Source organism: Abramis brama, assembly GCF_963993115.1.
Source record: "Abramis brama genome assembly, chromosome: 6".
NCBI classification, from domain to species: domain Eukaryota; kingdom Metazoa; phylum Chordata; class Actinopteri; order Cypriniformes; family Leuciscidae; genus Abramis; species Abramis brama.
The window spans coordinates 25805696-25828623 of NC_139968.1; the positions used below are offsets into that span (position 1 = coordinate 25805696).

Consider the following 22928-nt stretch of genomic DNA (forward strand, 5'->3'; position numbering starts at 1 on the left):
ATTCGTTTCATGTGTCATTGGACGGAAGAGCTCGACTCTCGGGAGCGCGCGTAACACATCCTTTTGAATTTCCCGGGAAAACCGTCCCGAGTCCTTCATTTAAAAATCAGTCTATAGACAACCTAGGAAGTCAGGGAAAGTCTCGTTTTTTAACTTTCTTTACAAGCTGTTCATACATTGGCAATAAAAAAGGAATGAATACAAGAATAATTAAATAAATAAAACATATGAGCATATCTTATCGCATATCAGTACCCCAATATAATATAATATGCCATAATTTATGTATAAAGATGTTTGTTTTTGTGTTTAGTGTTGGTCCTCTGACTAAGGAATGACCTTTGGATGAAGAACTTGCAGAATTCAAATGTAGGCGATACTGGGCCCTGGTTTCGTGTAGGTAAGATGATACCAGTAGGGGTAAATGGAAATCAAAACAAGTAAATCTTGCATCAGAAAGCGAACTGGATTGCTTTTTAAGTGCAAGCATTAACATATGATCAGTTTACTATAAATAAGAGTTTAAAGTGCGTCCATAAAACGCTCATCGACATTTAGGCTACAAGTTTTGCAAATGGATTTAGGCCTACAAGTGATTTTCTCTCACACGCTGCTACCTGTCGGACAATAGCCAAACTATTAAATACTGTACAAGCTGTTAGATGCATCACTTCTGTTTACACAGCAAAGGTCATGTGGCTTGAAGGTCAACTTAACGCCTCGGTAAGCCAAAAACCAACGGTTCATTTCGTCACCCGGACCTGTCTGACAAGTCTTGTCGTTTGACTTAATGTGCCCATCCTTGTTTTGGTTTTAATCATCATCAGACACTCCTCTAATTGCTTTCTGAGACTTGCAGTCTCCTTTCTCACCCTGAGCGACTGTCAATTCAGTGTCAAAACAAATTAAAAAAATTCTTTTGTGAAGGGTTTCACTTCAAAACGACTTAAACCCTTTACATGCAAGTGTTTTATTGCGGCAGTGTTCGGGCTGTCAGTTGATACCTCATTGTGGTTTAATCTTGTTGTTGTAGAATCACTGTAGTTTTTGTGCAAAAGAATCAGTTTTCTTTGACATTTTTTTTTTTTTCACTTGAAATGTTGATATAGCCTAATAGTGTAAATTCTCATGAAGGGTTATATGTCTGATTTATATAAATCTTTAAATACCAAGATAATTATGATGAGATCATCATTCAGTATGACAAATCAATCTTGATTTCCTCTCTTCATCATGTGGTGACTCTTAATTATCTTAATTTTTAAGTGATGATGCCTTCTTTTCAGATTAATTAACTAGGCCTATAGCCTATATAAAATGTTATAATTATATATATTCTTATATTAGAAAATGTAACCAATTCATAAATGATTTAATTTAATAAATTATATATTTTATATTATATGTATATCATTTATTAAATTAAATCAATTAGATAATAAATATATTAAACATTTCTTATATATAAAATATAATTGTGTGTGTGTGTGTGTGTGTGTGTGTGTGTGTGTATATATATAGAATAACACCATTTCAATAATTTACTTTGAAAAAGTCAGTCTCTTTCCACTGACGACATGTCGTTTTTGTTAAATATATGTCTTTTGATGTGGCTGTTGTGATATTGCTGTTCTTTTCATGGCTTTTGATCATGTTTCGTGTGGTTAGTGCAGACACGCATTCATATTGTCCGATAACGAATCAGGTGAACGGGATGATGTTTCATGTTTGCGGAACAATGTGCGTTTTTAAGTGTGAGACATGAATATTTGTTTTGACTGATATATCATGATAATTGGGTGACTTTGCTGGAGTCATTTAACGGCAAAAGACCGTTGACAGTTTGTGTTTCGATTACATTTTTGCCTTTTTACAGTTAATCCTGTTTGAGTGTTTGTTTATCTCACCTAACAATTCTGGCTTAATTGAAGCATTTCTTTGAATCACCTCTTTATGAACTCCTAAAAAACAACTGAAGTGTAACATAAGGTCTTTAACAGCTCTCAACTGGTTTTTGCTCCAAATTTCACATTGAAAATTCAAATAGCGACAGTAACAAAGTCATTTATCAGACCAACCAGTTGAATGCTAATCCTAATGGCTAACTTTCTCCAGGTGTTAGACATCCTTGATCAGAAAATACACACTGGTTGAATGAAAATTGCAAATGGATAATTTTTCCAGGTGTTATAGACCTCATTAATCAGAAAATACTAACCGGTTTAATGCCAATGCCAACAACAGGTAACTCTTCCAGGCGTTATAGACCTCATTAATCAGAAAAGACAAACTGGTTTAATGCTAATGCTAACAAATAACTTTTTCCAGGTATTAGGCTATAGACGTACTTGATCAGAAAAAGTCCAGTTGAATGTTAATGCCTACTTTCTCCAGGTGTTATAGACTTGATCAATAAATAAACTCTTCTGGTTAGACCTCTTTGACTAAGACTCACTGGTTTAATGCTAATGTTAATGGATAGCTTTCAGGTATTACAGGTCTCTTCAATTAAAACAAACTCAACAGTTTAATACTATAATGCTAACTTTCTCCATGTATTACAGTCTTTTTTGATTAAAACAAACTCACCAGTTTAATGCTAATGCTAACAGCTCATTTTCTTCATGTATTAGTCCTTCTTGATTAAAACAAATTCACCAATTTAATACTAATGCGAACTAACTTTCTCCATGTATTAGTCATTCCTGATTAAAACAAACTCACCAGTTTAATACTAATGCTAACGACTTTCTTTCTTCATTTATTAGTCCTTCTTGATTAAAACAATCTCACCAGTTTAATACCAATGCTAACGGCTAACTTTCTCCATGTATTAGTCATTCTTGATTAAAACAATCTCACCAATTTAATACCAATGCTAACGGCTAACTTTCTCCATGTAGCCTATTAGTCCTTCTTGATTAAAACAACCTCACCAGTTTAATACTAATGCTAACGGCTAACTTTCTCTGGGTGTGCAGAACAGACCTGTCGGTTGAAAACTACAGGTATTAGCTAGCCTCCTAGTCTTGCAATGTAAGACCTAATTACCTACAGTAATTATCATTAATACTTTTCTCACGATCTGATACGTTTATCTAAATAAACTGTTGTTTCTTCTACATTGTTTGTTTGAGTGGTGGCAACACAGCTATGTGTAGTGTTTATGGTATCCAGAGGACATGCCTGTGCGTTGTAGCGTTGCATGCCTTGCGTTGTTACCCTTTAAATACACAGGTGTGTCCAGGTGGGGCACCTTCTGTCTTTCTCCACACACTTAGTGATTAGACATATGATCATCTCCTGTGGAAACTGAGACATTAACTATACACGCAAAGTTATACTGTAAGTTACATGTTAGCGCATGTGGACAGATCAGTCATGGAAAAGGAAATTAATCATAATTCAGTCATTCTTTGTGAAAAGACCGTTATATAATAACACCCTGCACTTATATATCTTTATAACCCTTTCCATCCACCTTTGTATATGATTATATTTACTTTCTCATATGACTAAGATCAGCTCAGCTAATTGAAGTTCTTCTCAACATGTTGTTTAAATCGATGCAGAAGTCGGATTATTTTAAGAGATTCTTTGTTATTTACATAGAAATTATGGTGATGGATTAATGCTATTAGCAATAAGTGATTCCCATTAGTTTACACCCACGATAATGTTGTTAGTACTTCAAAAAGATGCAATTGTGAGGAAGACTAAACAAATCTTGGTGCAAAGCTTTGGATTCTTTAAAAGCTTCTAACCGAGACATCCTTGTGTCAATAAACCTGATGTCAGTCATAACATGTCTGCTTAAGAGTTTAAGCTGAATTATAACCCATAATTATTGTATTACGAATAATACATGGAGCTGATTTGAAAAGGGTGGTTAACATTTTTTTTTTGGTCAAGATTTATGAATTAGATGAATAAGTATATATATATATATATATGTATGTTTATATATATGTGTGTGTGTGTATATATGTATGTATGTATGTAGTACTAATATTCGATTATTACTAATATGAATAAATGAATAAATAAATAAATATGCATACTGTCCAGCCAAAAATTAGCTGTTTGGATTTCAATAGGCAAATGCTTAAGATTCTATGATTGGATCATTATTGCAGTGATTATGATGTTTCTGGTATGTCATATGTTTGACAACAGTTCTTCTAACCCTAATTGATGGACGCTGTTTAAACAACCATGTAGGAAGACACATGATGGCAACATTTCAAGATGTCAAGATTCATCAGGCTTAAATTGTGAAAGAATGTTCCGGAGGGAGCATGAAAAATCATTTTCACACATGAATCGGCACCTCTGAGTCCAGACCTTAAATTCAGTGAAAGTCTTTGGGATGTGCTGGAGGAGACTTTACAGAGTGCTGGACTCTTGCATTGTCAATACAAGATCTTGACCAAAAAATTGATGCACCTTTTGTATGGAAATAAATGTTGTGATGTTATAAATGTGGCCTCGATAACTATTGCCATTTCTAAAATGCTAAAGTATGATCTCATTCGGCTCAGGACTGTAGACAGGCGGGGACGACCGGGAGTATGCAGTCCTTGTAAAACACTTTGGGTAGTGTGTCACCTTCCGGATCTCAAAGTTAGATGGTCCGAGTTGACAGCTTCTGTTTTTCCCGTAAGCCATCTTGTAATTTAGCTGTCGGACAGGTAGCCGCTTGCTCAGTCATTACCTGTTTGTAATTACCTGCACTCCTTTTTCAGACCACGTTGTTTTCTCATGGAGCAGCGCCAGGGCCTAACAGGTCGGGCTGCATTCCCTGTCCCGTGACTTCTGAGATGTTCAGGTAACCAGACACGTCGACACCCCAGAACCAGATATGCGGGGTGGGACCACCTCAGACAGACGGACTCTCACTGTACTGTGACTGGCACACTTCAGTGACTCGCATCTGGTGGAAATCACCTGAGAAGGGACAGTGGAGAAGAAAAGGGGTGTGACGGGCGAGGGCGTGTTGGTAAGTCGATTGGCTTTTCTTTTTTTTTGTCTTCTGATGAACTTTCCCTGCATTATTGTGCTCTCTGAAGCTTTCATTTCACTTTGGTTCGGCAGATCAAACAGACAGAAACTGGCACATCATTTACCGTCATCGTGCTGTTTGCTCAACTGCGTAATAAACAAGTCATTCTAGTAGCACCATTATATGCAACTTACTTCTTTCCTTCATCTGTTTGTCTCAAAGTCACAATGCCGCAAGATTTTTCTCTGTTATTTTTCTCTCATTGAGCTAACAGTGTGTTCTCTGAGGAAGCAAGGAATGGTGTTATTATATATATATATATACCATTATACACCATTATAATTAATGTAAATATATATAATTCGTTACATTTATATGCATATATATTCTTATAATTATCAGTTATTATAATTATTATATAAAATGAATTGTAATCATTATATTTATTTATTTATTATTATTATTATTATTATTTATTTTATTATAAATTAATTTCATATTATTAATGTAATTTTATACATTATTTTAAATTGTACACACACACTTACATAATTATATATATTTTTGTATATATATATAACATTTCATTAAATGAATACAAACCGAATATGACACTTTATATTTATAAATATTTTAAAATTAAACACTTTTATTTAATAAAATAATTTTAAGTTACATTCAAAATCATATATGATAAAATATATATAAAACATAGTAGATTTTGTGTGTATAGGACACTAATATATACTCATATATAATTTTTAATCATTTTTCGTATAAAATATGTATTATATCATTTATAATTTTTTTATAAATTTATAAATAATGAGATTAATGCAAACTGAGCTTAACTTAAGAAAAAAAAGTAGTCTTTAGTATTTATTGAAAGTTTAGAACATAAGTTTGAGAACATACTATTCTTTTGGCACTTTTTTTTTTTTTTTTTTTTTTTGAATACTACTTATGCAGTATGTTAACAGTGTAGAATATGCCAATAATGTGCAGGCAATAATTAGATGGCATACTTCATTTGCTATGAAGGATATGTTTGGAATGGCATGCTGACTACTCTCACTATTTACGCAGTATACACCATGTTTACAGCATTTAAAGTCCTCATGAAGTCAAAATCGACCCTATTTACGTTGTTAGTGCACATTACTAGTCTTTGGGTGAACAATTAATCCGTTAATACGCAGGAATTTTTCTTTCTTTTTTTCAAAAACTGAAAATTTGCTTCCGCTCTGGAATGGCGTGCGTTCCTTCTCTGCTGACGTCAGTTTGAGGGCTTGGGTTGAATATCCTTAACCATTCCCCTCCAACCGTCAGTATGCTATGAGCGAGGGATGGAGCGGTGGTGCGCTAAAATAAAACCCTGCCCTCTATTCAATACTCTGTTTCACTTGGAAATATGTCAAGTAAAGTCGGTAAATAGTAAAGTTCACGGGCCTTTAATAATAACATGACATTCTATATTAAAGGTTAAGGATGTTTGTTATGGCATACTAAGCACAATATTTTTTTGCAGTATGTAGTGTATACTGGGTTCAAAATGCCAGCACGTTATGCATGCAGTAATCAATGACACAACTTTTATTTTTTCATTGAAAGCTTAGAACATTGAAATTGTTTGCCTTGCTTCAAATCATTTTGATCAAACTGCCCTCGAACTTTATTATTCTTCCATACTTTATTTCTTGTTTGTAATCTATTTACAATATTAACCTATATTTGTGCATAGTAGTAGTAACTTCTGTTCTAACATAAATGTTCATAATGCCCAGAATGTTTTCGTTAATCCGCACATCTTAAGTGAAATGCTGGAGCTGTAATGCAGTTTGTATTTTGTAAGTATGCCCTGAAGCTCTTAAACATGCCTCAACGTCTCACCTCTGAACCTGAAGACGAGTTCACCTAGACAGAAAAACTATTAAGTAAAAGAACTGAAGGCTTTATCCATTACTAGAATCTAATAGTGAAAACAAACACGCATATGAACACAGCCTACGGCGACACAGCCAAACCGCACGAAATGCGAGCTACAAAGCTGGCACAAACAAAAAACACATGCAGATAAAACACAAATGGACTTTGACCTGTGCAGTGTGTGTGTTGTTTATGTGTGAATTGTGTCTGTAATCCAGGATCAGCAGGAACAAAAGCACCAGTAAAACCCGTGACACAAACTGTGGCCTCTTGCTTTTCACTTCGGTACGAGGCTGGTGGGACCCTGGTTGGCCCCTTCCACTGTCCCAGGACCAGTCCGACCCCAAGGGCCAGGCCTGGTCCCTGTCCATAGGAGCCACGTTGACGGTCGGTGTTATATAAAATATTTACTCGGTAAACATCCTATCATCTGAGGCGTGGCAGGACAGCACGGGCTCTGAGACATTTAGTTTTGCTCAGTGCAAGGGGCCTAATGGAGGGACTGGAAGAGCCCAAATCGGCCCTCAGGGGCCTGAACGACAGGCTGAAGGGGTTTCTGGAGCACATGAATCAGTTGGAAAAGACCAACTGCGAATTGGAGGAGCAGATCGGCGAGTGGGGAATGAGGAACATCGCTCCTCGACGGAACTGGAGCGACAAGGAGGCGCTGGCGCAGCAACTTCGGGCTCAGGTGGGTTGGTGACGTTTCCACTAATTACCCTGCATCTTATCCGCATCTTATCTTTCTCATTACTTTTGATATCCCAAGGCACTAACTACACAATGTGGTCCTGAAAAACCCCTCAGACTGGCTCGAGGTAACGAGTCTAACTAAGACGTTAAATCTTTTTCTCAGATGCATTGTCTACTGTAGTGTTTCCTCAATTCGGCCCCTGGAGGCTCCACTGCATGCGTGTTTTAGGTGTCGCAGTACTTTGACACACCCAAATCAGGTCATGGAGCCTCTGCTAATGATTTTGCAGAGGCTTGTCTGGTTAAAAAACATAACAAATGTGCAATTCTGGTGGCCCCCAGGAGCCCTATTGAAGTTGGTTGGTTTATGTTTGGCCCCAAATCTTTGTTAAATTAGTGCCACTACTATATTTGAAAGTAAGCATGCTGTATGTTCGGAATAGCATACTATCAAACTACTCATACTATTTTATAGTTTACAGTATGTGTACTGTTCAGCATGTAATAATTGCATTACATTCTATATTCAAGATTAAGGATTTATTCGTTATGGCATATTATATTTTTTTGCATACTCATTTTAATACTATTTATGCAGTATGCAGTATGTTATTCTATATTCAAGATTAATGGCATACTAAGCATGATATTTTTTGCAGTATGCAGTATGTACAATACACTGAGTTCAAAATGCCAGTATGGCATATGCGTGCAGTAATCATATTACAGAATGCCTACTACTGTACTACTCATACTAATTATGCAGTATGTTAATTGTGAAGAATATGATAAAATGTTGTATGCATGCAATAATTAGATGGAAAACTATGTTTGATACTAAGATTGTTTTGTAATAACTACATGACATTTTATATTCAAGATTAAGGATGTGTTCGTTATGGTATACGACTCTTTTTGCATATAATTTTGTAGTATGCAGTATGTACAGTACACCAAGTACAATATACTATGTTTTGAGTGACATACTACCACATAACGCTTAACCACATACTTATCTATGCTGCAGTACTCATACTGTATACTGTGCATAATTACATATTCTTCATCTTGAATATAGAATGTTATGCTTTTTATGGCATACTATTTTTGCATAGCATTATTTTGCAGTAAGTATAGTATACTGGGTACAATATGCATGCAAAAGTTAGATGACATACTATATATTTGAGTCTCATGATAAGTTCAGAATAGCATAATGCCATAGTACTCATATCATACGATTTTTGGCGTATATAGTATGTATATTGCTGCATGTAAAAATTGCATGACATTCTATATTCAACATTGGATATGTTGGTTATGGCAATTTATGGCTCTTTTTAAAAACTATTTTGCAACATGCAGTATGGACAGTTTACTGGGTAAATATGCATGCATTAACTGGATGACATATTATATATTTGATTGTACCAATATGTTCAGAATCCCATACTACAATGCTACTCATGCTATTTATGCAGGATTCTGTGCAGAGTATGCATGCTATAATTGATACACGCGGACATGTTTGGAATGGCATATTACCGCATTACACATTCGGAACAAAAACTAAAACCAAAGCACAATATGCCCTGTGTGAGCCTTTGTGACTAGCAGTTTGCATTAGCTGTATAAACACTGCATAAACATTCACTATTAGCTGTACTAACTCATTATATAACCTCAAAATACATTAAATATGAAGTTCACTTTTGACATTGACAATGATTAACCAAACATTGCTGTCACGATGGCTCATGAATCATCAAAATGGCAGACAGCCAATCATAATGTGCTAAGCTAATATTGTGCTTCATGAGAGAAACACTATTCTACCAAACTATAGAAAGCCGTTATGTTGATAAACCTGGTGTTAAACACTTCATTTGGAATGGAATACCAGTTTACTGCTTATTATTTTTTAAATAATATGCGAAAATATGAAGAAAATTTTGTGTAAAATGTCTGATCAAGCAATTATGGGAAATATTGAATGTCGTACTGCATTGTGGGATCCACAAACAAAAAAAGTGGAGTTCTAGTTTTATATAGAACATTTTGACATATTTAGGTCATTCAAGTATGGTCATGTAAAAACTGTGCAGAGTATGCATACTATATAATTTGCTGAAATAGTAAGTGTAGTATGCTAATTGCCGAAGACCAGGTTTAAACCAGGTTTTAGGCTGTTGGTTGGTAATAGATGACACTATATATTTGAGTTCAAAATGCCATACTACTAAAGTACTATTTATGCAGTATGCAGTAGTATGAACAGTATATTGTGCCGCTTATAATAATTACATGACATTCTATATTCAAGATTAATGATTTGTTCATATTTTGCCTACTATTTTGCCTACTCTAATACTATTTTGCAGCATGCACTATGTACAGAATACTGGATCCAATATGCATGCAGTAATTAGATGGCATACTACATATTTGAGATGAAGGATATATTTAGAATGCCATACTACCATAGTACGCATAATATTTATGCAGTATGTTAACTGTGTGGAGTATGCCAATATTCTGGATGTATGCATTAATTAATGACATACAGTACTATATATTTTAGACAAATAATGTTCAGAATGCCATTCTATCATGCCTATATATGAATCCAAGGATATGTTCAGAATGCCATACTACTGTACTACTATTTATGCAGTATAAAGTATGTATAATTTACTGTGCCACTCATAATAATTACAAGACATTCTGTGTTCAAGATTGATGACTTGTTCATTATGACATGCTCCTTTTGCATACTCTAGCACTGTTTTTCAGTATGTTCTGTGTACAGTATACTGGGTACAATACACATGCAGTAATTAGTTAGCATACTACATATTTGAAACTAAGGATATGTCATACTATCATACTAATATTATTTTTGCAGTATACAGTATGTACAGTATACTGTGCCACTTTTAACAATTACATGACTATCTATATTCCAGATTGATGATTTGTTATTTTTGACATACTGCATACTGAGAAGTATGCAAAAATAGTATGCAAAAATAGTACTATGTACACAATTTGCATGCAGTAAATAGATGGCATGCTACATATTTGAGACTAAGGATATGTCGAGAATGCCATACTACCGTAGTACACATACTACTTATGCAGTATGCAGTATGTTATCTGTGTAGAATATGCCATTATTCTGTATGCATGCATTAATTAGATAACATAGAGTACTATATATTTGAGACTAATAATGTACAGAATGCCGTACTACCACACTACTCATACTATGTTTTTCAGTATACAGTATGTGCAGTATACCACTAATAATAATCACATGACATTCTATATTCAAGATTAATGATTTGTTCATTACTCTTTTTTGCATACTATTTTACAGCGTACTGGGTACAATATACATGCATTAATTAGAAGGCATATTACATATCTGAGATATTTGTTAAGGATGCCATACTACTGTACTACTCATACTATTTTTGCAGTATACAGTATGTATAATATAAAACGTCACGTAACTGTGGCACGCTGCACATTAAGATTAAGGATATGTTCATTATGGCATACAACTGTTTTACATATTGTGTTGCTTAGTTTTTTTTAACAGACTAAGACTTTAAAACAAATTTGTAGGCTGTTGGTTGGAATTGAGTGGGACTAAGAGGTACTTTAACTTTTACCAGAGGGATGTTGGACAGATGTCTAACACCTGTGTTTCCTAAATCCGTTCCGGTGCCAGAGGCCACACTGACCTTGCGAAAGATAGTTAATCCTTTCACACCTGGCTTGATCTTTGACCCTAACATAATAACAACCTGCAAAAGATTTGCAAAAATGCAGATAACATAGTTTAAAACAGACTTGTGTTGTTTAAGTGTTGGATAGCTAACTGTTTTATGTGCTCTGGAGGGGAAATCAATCACTCCGTCAAGAGATCAATGTAATGAACAATGTGCACAACAAGCATTAGGTGAGAAATCTTGGCAGCATTTAAGATTTCATAACTTCCTTTAGTTTTGCATATACTGTCAGTCAGGCAGTAGACAGCTAGAAAAACCACATGTTGATGCACACCCTAATATTTAAGAAGTTCCCATGATTAGATGGGTGTTGACAGCCATTTATCTTCAATGAGCCTTGTAATTTAAAAAAAAAAAAAAAATCATAAAAAATCATAAGGGTAATTTCTACCCATGGGCAATTATAATGTTCTCTATCTTGATTAAAATTCTCCTAATTCTCCTTCTGTGTTTGTTTTTGGCAGGTTAGCATGATCCTAACGGAAAATGCAGAGGTTTTGTTACAATCCGATGGAGTGAAACGCAGGGCGGCTCATTTAAAGACCAGGTTAGAAACTCCTCAGTAAGCAAGAAATATGTAAATCACCCGAAATTACCAGGTTTTTAAATTGGCACAAAGTAGACATTATAATTAATTATTTTAAAGATTTTGCATTGTGGGATATGCACTACCCAATCTAGCATGTTTTGTACATTTTCCAAATGAAGTAGGTCAGAAAATTTGCATACTGTGCACCTTATTCAGTATACGCCCCGCATTCTGACCATGTACATTAAATATTTCACATCAAAAGAACAAAATATAAAAAAATATATTTTGAGTTGAACATGTGATTGCCCTCTTGTGTTGAGAAACAGCAAGTGCCTGGAAATACCACTGAATGCTTGATAATGAATTAAGCTGGAAAAAAAATAACATATGACACATAATCTTCAATTACATAAGATGTTTTCGGATGACATCAGTCTAACTTTCATTGAAAGTCAGCGCCTTGTTTGTTAAATATGATTATTGCATTCAATAACAGGGCTTGCCCCGAGACTGTATGTTTACATGTGATATTTATTATTTAAAATGGGGTTAAATGCATGCTGTTGATTACCACAGAAAATAATTACGAGTCATTCTTCAGTTTGTAAAAAAACATAAATATTTACATAAATATTTCTGTGCTCCATGTGCTTTCATTGAAAGTGTATTTCTGTCAGCACTTTTGGGGATGTTTTTACAAACTGAATTAAGAATCCAAATGATTTTCTGTGGGAATCATTTACAGTAGAACCAAACTTATATTTAATGTGGAATATTCCTTTAAGGCGGGTTTCCCCAACAGGGGGTTTCCTTTGGGATTTGTGAGAAATGCCAATTTAATACTTGAATTTAATTAAATACAAATGTATAATAAAGAAATATAATGAAAATAAGTGAAGGATGTTGTAAAATTAATTCTATTTTGAAAAGATTAACTTTACTTAAATTATTAGTACTTTTGATGACATTTTGATGACTAAAATACAGTTTTCAATTTGTGAAAATTATTATTATTAATATAATTATAATTATTTATTTAGTTTTTTTTAGGGACGTTCTCACTTGTCAAGTCGATCTGCATAGAACATGTTTTAGTTTTAAATGCACTTTGTGGTTAAAAATGCAGTTTAGCTTTTTATAAAAACAATAGTTGTGTGTGTTACATTTAGATACCTAAGTATGTGCGTGTGTGTGTAGGTGTGAAACCGAGGAGAAACTCCGTCTCCTAAAGGAGCAGGAGGTCTCACGGCTGAAGATGAAGAAGAAAGAGGTGGAGATGGCCAACACACTCCTGGAAAAGCAGCTTTATGAATCCCAAAATGAGTTGCAACAAATCATGGAGGAACATGAGGTATGTGCTTGAATGTCAGTTAGTGACAGTTAGTTTGTGTCTAATTGTTTGTTACTGTGCATGACGTGTCAGTCATAATTTAATGAGAGACCTTGACGTCTTTCTTTTGTATTAATACTTGTTAAAAATGTTCCCTGATGCTTTAGTGCCAAGTTGCGGTTAGCCTTGGGATAGGGTGTGTGTGTGTGTGTGTGTGTAGAGAATGGTGGAGTGTTCACCCAGTTCCAGTTGGAGTAAATGTGAAAAATGCAGGACATGTCATGCACAGTTGTTAAATATGCAATGCTGATTTATTATTAGTTGTCTCACTCTATTGTAGTTATACCTTTTAAATTTGTATGGAAGCAAAAAATCAAACTTCTATCTGTCAGTGAACAAAGTATCCCCTCCAATGTAAATTCCAAATATAAATTTAAATTCTTGTTTGCAGCAAATGTTTGGTGTTGGCGTGAACAAATCTTTATCGTTTCATCTCAGAGGTTTAAGAGTAACAATATCTATCCTGTTTATGTATCTTCTCAATAACTAGTCGGGCCAATGACATACAAATATAGACAAATGAAATTGGGTTGCAGATGTCTGAATGACATGTTGTTGTAGACTCGGGAAGAAGTTCTGCCACAGTATGTTTTCGTCAGACTCTTTTGATTCCTCATGAGAGGAGCCCTTTAAATTCTCCTCTTCCTCCCTTTCTTTTTCCACCCCCACTCTCTCTCTTTCTCTCTTTCTCGTTGGCTGACAGAGAGAGCTGGATCAGCACCAGCGGCGAGCAGTAGAGGAGTGTGATAAAGTGCTAGCGCAGGTTGCTGCAGGAGAGGATGGCAGAGGAATGGATCTCTGCCGGACTAGCACCCAGTGCGACCACTCCAGCCCAGCCCAGAGCAGCCCTGATTCAGCCATGCCACCAAATCCAGCCCCAGGCTCTTGCCCCGCTTCACAGACAAGGCCCCGAAAGGATGCAACCAGCCCTACGGCTGCGTTTCTGCCACAGGTACGAGTATTCTCTCTCTCTCTCTCTCTCTCTCTCCTTCAAACACTCTCTACGGTCTGCTGGCCAGGCACTGCAGAGCAATCGTAGTGTATGTGCGCATGTGTGAGGGAGTGAAAAGACTGCTAAACATAAATTATTATTAAAAATAGAATGAGGGATGTCAGTCCCATTGAGCATAACCATTGCTTTTTGCTAATTTGTCTTCCTGAGAATTTATGCCCTCACACAAAAACACGGGCCGCTGGCCTCATAACTCTCCTTGAAAAACAGCAACACATTGCAGCATGTCTTTATGAAAACTCCTGTGATAAATTGAGGGTATTTTATGCCATAGTACTCCAAGGTACTTGGTATGTGTCCAAAAACAAGGATTTACATGGTACCATGTCTAAAATACAAGGTATTACCATGAGAAATGTTTAAAAAAACATGATATTCCAATTGAACATATTCTAAAAAAAAAACATGGTAGCACTATGATACCATGTTCATAAACATGGCAGGATAATGGCACCATGTCCAAAATCATGGTAGTACTGTGGTACTTTTTGGTTAGTGTGAACCTTCCATTTAAAGTATTCATTTATAATTTATATTAGATAAGACTATGTTGTTTTTGGAACACATGCATGTAATTTCCATTTCTGTGGAACTGCTATCGTTCTTATCAGATGGAGACTGAGCTGATTCCTAGACTGTGATATACGTCAGCTCAGACCACAAGAGCATCTGTTCAGTTTTCTTTAATGTGGTCTTTTGTGTTACCAGTCCTGAATGAAGTCCCACTTTAGCACATAACTTTATTTTGTAGGTAAATCATTGATGATTAAAACAATAAGCCAGAGAGGCTATTAATTAAAGTAATTTTACCATGAGTAAGAGTTTTCCAAGGCACAGTGTGATGAAACCTCATAAACCATGGTAAGCAATATAAAAAAGGCTAAAAAATGCATAATTGTTTTTGTTGTCTGCAGTATTCTTATGTATACACTGTGTGTGCTGGGGTTTGTGGGTAGGTGAGAGCAGGTGACGAGGTCCTGAAGGAGGCACGAGCCGAGCTCACTGAGGCCCGAAAGCAATGGCACCGTCTACAGGTCGAGATTGAATCGCTAAGCGCCTTGGTGCGTTAAACTCCCACAGACACACCCGGACACACATACTCCAATTCAGGAACATGTAGACACACCTAAACACACACTCTCACTTTCATCTGAACACATGACACAGAAATTAAAATATCACTTACTGCTACATTGTATGAACGCAGGTCTGAATCCGGAACCTCCGGAATTGGATTCAACCACTATTTTAGTAGATCAAACAATTAGTTTGCAGTGCCAATTGAGTGTTAAATGCACATCAACACTTAACCTTGAGGGAACGGGTGACGAATCCCTGTAGGATTTGTCACCATTCCTTTCATGACTTCATAATTTACAAATCAAGTACTGAGAATAACCACATATGGCTATTTCAAGTGACAATAGTTTTTTTTCTTTAATGATTTTGGCTAGTTATGTGAAGGTTGTGGGCTCAAATCCCAAAGCCCAAACCCTATTGTAGGCACCACGTTATACGGGTTGAGCTCTGGAAATCTAACCCAAGTATTGGTAGAGCCTTGTTCTACCACTTGACCAGTTCATAAATTGTCCTTGATCAAGATACTTAATGGTGGTGGCTTTGTGGTTAAACTCAAGGATGATAAACAGAATTGATGTCCTGCAAGGCATGATCCACATGCTATCACCATTGTTCCCTTGAGTCAGCCTTTTAACGTTAGATTTATCCGGGGGGTTATTGTCAGTTTCTGGAATATTGCTAGTCTGATCCCTGCAAAATGAGATTCTTGAGTCATCACCATTGTGCCAAGGTACTCAATAGCTTGTTCCTTCAGGGGGACCGTCAATAAAAAAAAAAACCTCCATGGTTCAGTCACCATAAGGTGCAGTCCATGAGCCATTACCATTGTGCTCTTGTGCAAGGCACCTAATCCCAGGTTGCTCTGGTGGAATTGTCCCAGTAAAACATGATGTCATCACATGGACCGTCATCAAAAGACTTTGTGGGGGAAAATAACTGACCACTAAAATGACTTGCCCTTAATACAAGTTGCCTTGCTTGTGTTGCTTGACCCTACAAACTTTAGTCACTGTCCACTATTTCCATCCCCCTATTCCATTCCACCAACCATGGAGATCCATCCATCCATCATCCATGCTGTAGCCTTTCCCATTATCTCGTGCTGTAGGCTGACCCTGGTGATGTTGGTAATAAATGACAAATCTGTTTTATCCCACCAGGAGAGGAGTCTCCAAAGCACCCTACACCACACTCAGCTCCAGTACTCCGTGCAACTCAAGGATCTGTCCCGGTCTGTAAGGAGTCTGGAGTCTGAGCTGGAAACAGTGCGGGATGGTCTGGAAGTCCAGAGACAGAACCACAGCCAGCTCCTCAACACCAAGATGAGGCTGGAGAGAGAGATCGCAACCTATAGGAAACTCCTAGAACACGAGGAGGGCAGGTAAGGGAGGGATAGATTTACTGAGGTGTATTCGTTAGTGCAATAAAACCCTTAGCACACGCTCAAACTTGCATGATGTGGATTATGTAACTACCAAGGTAATACACTGGAATTTTCACTGGGTTGGCTGTGCGCCCTTGCTATTATTTATTATTATTCCTCAGAAGTTGAGTGTAGTCTTGAGTGTGCTTTGTCTTTCACTCCTGAATTGCAGGTTTCTGACCTCAGATGGTCAGTCTCTAAAGCTGAAGCCATGGAAAGGGTCAATTTCTGCTCTTGAGCAGAACGGTCTACCCAACGGATGTGACGAGGATATTACTGATCCGTTCTTCACTGAGAGAACACCAATAAGCCCAGCCCTTCAACGACAGCAGAGTCTTGTCACCCTGACAGGTGAGGATGATCCTCAAACTTGTTGTCCAACCTAACGCTAGCACTGAAATGCACCTTGTTTCAGACTTGAGGTGTCATTCTCAACAACAGTTTCATCATACAACTGTGAGTCTGAGAGATGTTATGCAACTTTTGTTTGTTGTTTTCATCCAGAACCAGTCAGAAACAAAGACGGGGAGATCTGTACTGTGAAGACTCAGGAGATTCTGGAAGGAAATGTTGTGAGGGAGAGTGCTGAGGGCCACGGAAATGTGGAGTGAGTTTACATTAGACTCATTTTCAAGCCTTGCTTAGCAGCACTGAAGAACCATAAGAATTTCACACCTTCAGAACAAAGATCTTGACGTGTTTGCATGCGACTTCGCAGGCAATAAAAATGATGGTGGAACTTCATCATCATCTTATGCTCCAAGCATCCTTTTTGTTGCTTACTACTTTGCTTTTTTTGTGTGCGATAGGACAGAGAAGATTGACAAGGTCATCAGGCAGTGGGAAGGCTCATTCTTTAAAGGAAATCCCAAGCTGAGGAAGAAGTCTGTGTCTCTGCGTTTCGACCTTCACATGGCAGTAGCGGACGAGGGCTGCAGCCAAATAAAACAGGACAGTCTCCCTAACGTGGAGGTCCGTCTGGTCATGAGGCGGTCTCGCAGCATACCCACCTTTGCGCAGTGATGTCACAATGCTACTACACCACAACTGTGACATCGCCATGCTACCACATCACAACTGTGACCTCACAATGCTACTGCGTCACAATTAAGTAGTGGTGACCACGTCTCTATTTCTCAGCAGCTAATGAAAAGTGAGCCACTTTAGTGACGCCATAGAACTTTTGCCATTTGAGAAAAAAAAAAAAAAGTCAAATCACCAGTAAAGTGTTCGAAAACAGAAAGCCAAATTGCTCTTATGATTGTAATGAATTCACTGCACATAAGGCTACTTTAAGAAATTGCAAGCAAAATTAATTTGTAATTGATTTATTTTTCTTCAAACTTAGGTCTTCGAAAATAAATGGAGAGTATGTATGTTTTGGGGTGTTTCAAATTTCGTGCAGTTGTGACTTTAGAGTATGACGTTCTCTGTGGACACTCTACTGCCACATTATTTTTGATTATTAGTATATATTACGTAACTCAAAATATAGACTAACAATTGGTTTGTGAAAATGCGTTTAGTTTATATATTTATAGAGCTTAGTCTTAAGTCTCACAGTGCAAAATGGTCAATGTGGATACAGACAAGATTTCACATTCAGTGCAGAGTAACAAATGATGCCTTATTACATTTGACAAATGCTACTAGAATTAATTTGACACTCCAGTGAACGCTAAGGGCGTATCAAGTTCTGTTTCTGCAGGAAACTGTAGTGTGAATATCAAAATATTGTGAAATTTGCAAGAATAGCAAAACTCAGCAGCCAAAACAAAAGATTTATTGCAACACCGATGTACTGTCCCGCACAGACGTTTACAAAATGAGTAGCAGTAAAAGTCATCAGTCTGTCACTGCGGAGAGATCGAGATGCTAAAAGTAAAATTTCGACTACGATCTTCTCTACTAATTACACTCGCCTCAAAGTTACATTGCTTCGTATTACGAATGCATATAGTTTACACTTCAATTAAAGTGCAAATACTGTGTCTTCCAATCTAAAATTATGCAGGATTGAAAACTTGACATGATCATGCTTTACAAAAACCATTAAAAAAAAAGATTTTGCATTACTGACATGCATATATTAATTATTTAAATTGATTAATTTACATACCCTACCTCTGGTTGTTGTATTGAAAATTCATGGGGTTCTTCCTGATGCAACAAAGAAATGAATACACATAGGCTACATATATTTAATTTAAAGTTATATTAAATCTGAATGAATCTATATTCCTGAAATATGAATGATATCACCTTATGGGCTTATTTAGCGCTTTAGTTTATTATGTAATGCACACTCTGGTGTCACATACAGTAGGAGAACCTTCACGTTTCATCTCAAGGGATTGTGACTCACTTTAAGAAATGCGAAGAGAAATGACACTGTATGCATTGGTAAAAATGCCTATTTGATATGCACTTTAGAGGCTAACTTTCAGATTTTTATCTGTATTCTACATTCTTTTTCCAGATGACTATGTTGCTTTTTGTGAAACATAACCTTTTTTTTTTTTTTTATCTGTATAATATCCATAAGCTGTGCCCTGCTGAGTGATTTGGCTTAAACACTGTATGACAGGTGCTAATAAAGCTATTATTATTTCCAGATCTATTTATGTTATGAGCAAAGCTGTCCAAAGATACTTCAATATATAGACCACAGTGCCTGGAAAACTAGAACTAGAACATGGACGTCCCAGTTAAGTCTGGAACAGATTGTAACAGAACAAAAATGACAAATAAAAGTGATTTAACATAGGTTTCATACAGATAATGGTAAACGAAACAAAATATGTTGCACAATTGTTAAACATAGCAGGTTAGCATTGTTTTTTATATGTTAATAATGCCCAAAACCATTTGTGCAGAAGAAAAGAGAGTATGTCATGTCCTCTTGTTTAGTTGTTGAGAGATGTAATGGCAAAGCTTGACAAGCAGTGTTTAAATGTACAAAACCAAAACATTTAGCCAAAGGCTAATGCAAACAATGTGTGCTATTCATATTGACAGCGACGTGCAAAGAAAGTAATTGGTGTCCAAAACTATAACCTAATGGTATGCTTTGATATTTTGGGATGTGGGCCTAATATGTGGAATATTAAAGCTCTTTATGAAGATTAACTTCACAAGTGAATATGAACCGCAAAACCCATTCTGAACCTGAAAAGCGACAACCAGTGTCAAAAAGTCATCTAAGAATGTTTTACTCAACTTAAAATATATATTTTATACCAGTCAAAAGGATCTCCATTAGTACACAAATAGTGTTTGTAATATTTTTGCATTTTCGGAGGAAAATATGAGTCGGCCTAAATGCTATATGATACATTGTTGTGGCCAACTGGTCAGTGATAAAGTGTTATGAAGAAAGAATGAATGCTGCTCTCTAGTGGTCATGAACATGCAGGGCACACAACAAGTTTCCCTCCTCTTTTATGAAGTGTTGCATACTTTTGAGTGCACTGAATTTGATGAGGAACGTGTTTAGGTATGCAGATATATATGTCTATCCACCACTGTAGGCAACTTTGACATATAGCCTAATGTACTAACAACAACTGCGAAAATAATTTACTCTGCTGCTTTAAAGTACAATTTTACCACAAGGATGACTTCGTACCTATAGCACACAAAAGAGAGTCTTAAGCTTAGCTCTCCGCCATTTTGTGTTCATCCTCAACTCATGTGGCATTATGGGATAGCAAAGTGTAGACTGTTTGCACACTTTAGAATCTCAACAGATGCACAGTATTGTCTATTTCATGAATATTCATGAATTATTAATGTATTATAAATCTGGAATCTTAATTTTTTGTCTCTGTTTGAACTAGCTAGCTAACTAGCATATTTAGCTCCAATATCTTCCTCTGTTTGTGTCTTTAACCAGTTTCTTGTTCATCCAAGCTCTGATTTTGTTTCTTGTGGACACTTCTAGCCATCTATTATGCAATGTATATTTTTATATACTAATGTCCTCTACTGTCCTTTACTACATTTGGTAGCCGTAGCTGTTTTTGCTAGTCGTAAAGAATATGTATTGTTATATATGAATATATTAAGCAAATAATTAGGCAAAAAATTAACTGTCTGTGCATATTTGGATGGAACTAGGTCACACTGAAGCCATATAAGCTTATCTAATCCCCTGAAATTTGGCAGAGATTTTAGCTTGCAGCCAGGAATGGCATTTTGTGTGTATCTGAACTTGCACGTTTTCACATTTTTAAGTGTATTACACACGTTTGTTTGTTTTTACTACTGGCTGTTGTGTAGCCAAGAATGTTGTGTAGGCCTCAGGAAGTTGGTCATCCACTTCTCTAACCAAAAATTTCAAAATGAGTGCATGTTGCTGTGTGTGTGTGTGTGTGTGTGTGTGTGTGTGTGTACTAACACAGCTGAATAAACACACATCCAAACAGACCCCTGCGCACATTGCGTCTCTATGCCCTATAATCCACCTGTCTTTTTCTAGAAAGCACTGACTCAATTTTTGGATCTGATTTTCATGACAAAGCAAATGTCCTCTTTACAGAGAGATGTCTGGGTATAAAAGACCTGGAGTGGGACGGGCCTGAACCAGCACAGCTCCACACCTCTACCCCCTCCACAGGCGCCGCTGCCAGCTGAACCTCTGCAGAATGGGCCGGGTGAGTACGAAGGTGATCAGGACAATCTGCTCTGATTATTGATAATTATATTACAAATATTTATTCCATTTTAAATATATTTTACAGATTTTTATATCATATTTTTTAAATTACATATAGACCTATGATGTAACCAGAGGTAGTTTATTATAATAACATACAAGGATGAAATAAACTTCCACCGTCTGCTTCGTACAGATAATTTTCTACGAGGACAAGAACTTCCAGGGCCGCCGGTACGAGTGCGACAGCGACTGTTCGGACTTCCATGTCTACCTGAACCGGTGCAACTCCATCCGTGTGGAGAGCGGGGCTTGGGTGGTCTATGAGAGGCCCAATTTCTCAGGCTACCAGTATGTTCTGACCCGGGGCGAGTATCCAGATTACCAACGCTGGATGGGTCTGAACGACCGACTCTGCTCCTGCAAGATGATCCACATTGTAAGTTGCACACATGAATGCAAAACATTGTGTAGTGCTTGTTTGATGTTCAATAGGTGTCCCTTTCTTCTCCAGGTAAGCGGATCTGAGTATAAGATCCAACTCTATGACAAGGGAGATTTCGCCGGCCAGGTACACGAGACTACAGAGGACTGTCCATCTGTGGTGGAGCGCTTCCGTACACTCGAGGTTCACTCCTGTAAGGTGCTGGACGGGATCTGGATCTTCTACGAGCACCCAAACTACAGGGGGCGCCAGTACCTACTTGAAAAGGGGGAATATCGTAAGCCCGTGGACTGGGGCGCCGTCTGCCCCACGGTTCAGTCCTTCAAACGCCTGACGGAGTGACGTCTGACCTTTAAATCCATCCATCTTGCAGCCCTTCTTTACCTGCCTAACCACAACAGCATTGACACACCTGTGCTAAATTAATAAATGTGTGGTTGCAAATGAAACCGTTAAGGGGTTCTGTCTCTTTTTGTGGATGTGTGAATAACTTACTTTGGAAACTACATGTTACATAATACCGAAATAAAACAGACTAATGATTACTGCAAGAGGTATTTGGCATACCAGGTGCATACCAAGTGTAATAATATTAATCTCTCTCACTCAATGGTTAATGCAGGTTGCCAAACCCTGTCCTAAATTTATCACTCCTCGTCATCTTGGTGCAAACTTTTCAAGGAAACAAACTTAATCAAAATGTCTGCAACTATGTATGTGTCTACTTTGGCTGAATGGCGTATCAATTGCTTTTTTCGTGATTTGTGCCCCCTAGTGGTCAGGTGGAGTTTATAAAGTCTTTCCAAATAACATCTAAAGTTATAAATCATAAATTTGAAGGACACAATTTAAAATTCTAAAATCAACTTCAAATTAGTCAAATTAGACATATAATTGCCTGCAAATTGTTTTAAACGTATAGTCAACTGTGCAAATGAATCTCCTTATTGCTCCGTTTACTACAGTGTTGC

The 22928-nt window shown here is 36.8% G+C and overlaps 2 protein-coding genes across 4 annotated transcripts; both read left to right on the forward strand.

Annotated features, from left to right (window-relative positions):
- Positions 1–4808: 4808 nt before the first annotated feature.
- krt222 (keratin 222) lies at positions 4809–19469 on the forward strand. Its single transcript, XM_084116920.1, has 10 exons — positions 4809–4999; positions 7147–7619; positions 11883–11965; positions 13148–13301; positions 14044–14292; positions 15309–15413; positions 16593–16813; positions 17028–17206; positions 17360–17462; positions 17665–19469. Exons 2-10 carry the CDS (start codon positions 7422–7424, stop codon positions 17876–17878), a joined length of 1506 nt encoding a protein of 501 aa, XP_083973046.1. The 5' UTR covers positions 4809–4999; positions 7147–7421; the 3' UTR covers positions 17879–19469.
- An 820-nt stretch (positions 19470–20289) lies between these two features.
- On the forward strand, positions 20290–22400 carry crygs1 (crystallin, gamma S1). 3 transcript variants are annotated; one of them, XM_084116923.1, is made up of 4 exons: positions 20290–20351; positions 21396–21510; positions 21709–21951; positions 22027–22400. In XM_084116923.1, exons 2-4 carry the CDS (start codon positions 21502–21504, stop codon positions 22297–22299), a joined length of 525 nt encoding a protein of 174 aa, XP_083973049.1. In that variant the 5' UTR covers positions 20290–20351; positions 21396–21501; the 3' UTR covers positions 22300–22400. The 3 variants fall into 3 exon arrangements, with proteins under 3 accessions (XP_083973049.1, XP_083973048.1, XP_083973047.1); XM_084116922.1 differs by lacking the exon at positions 20290–20351 and having other exon boundaries at positions 21369–21510; XM_084116921.1 differs by lacking the exon at positions 20290–20351 and having other exon boundaries at positions 21375–21522.
- The last annotated feature ends 528 nt before the right edge of the window (positions 22401–22928 follow it).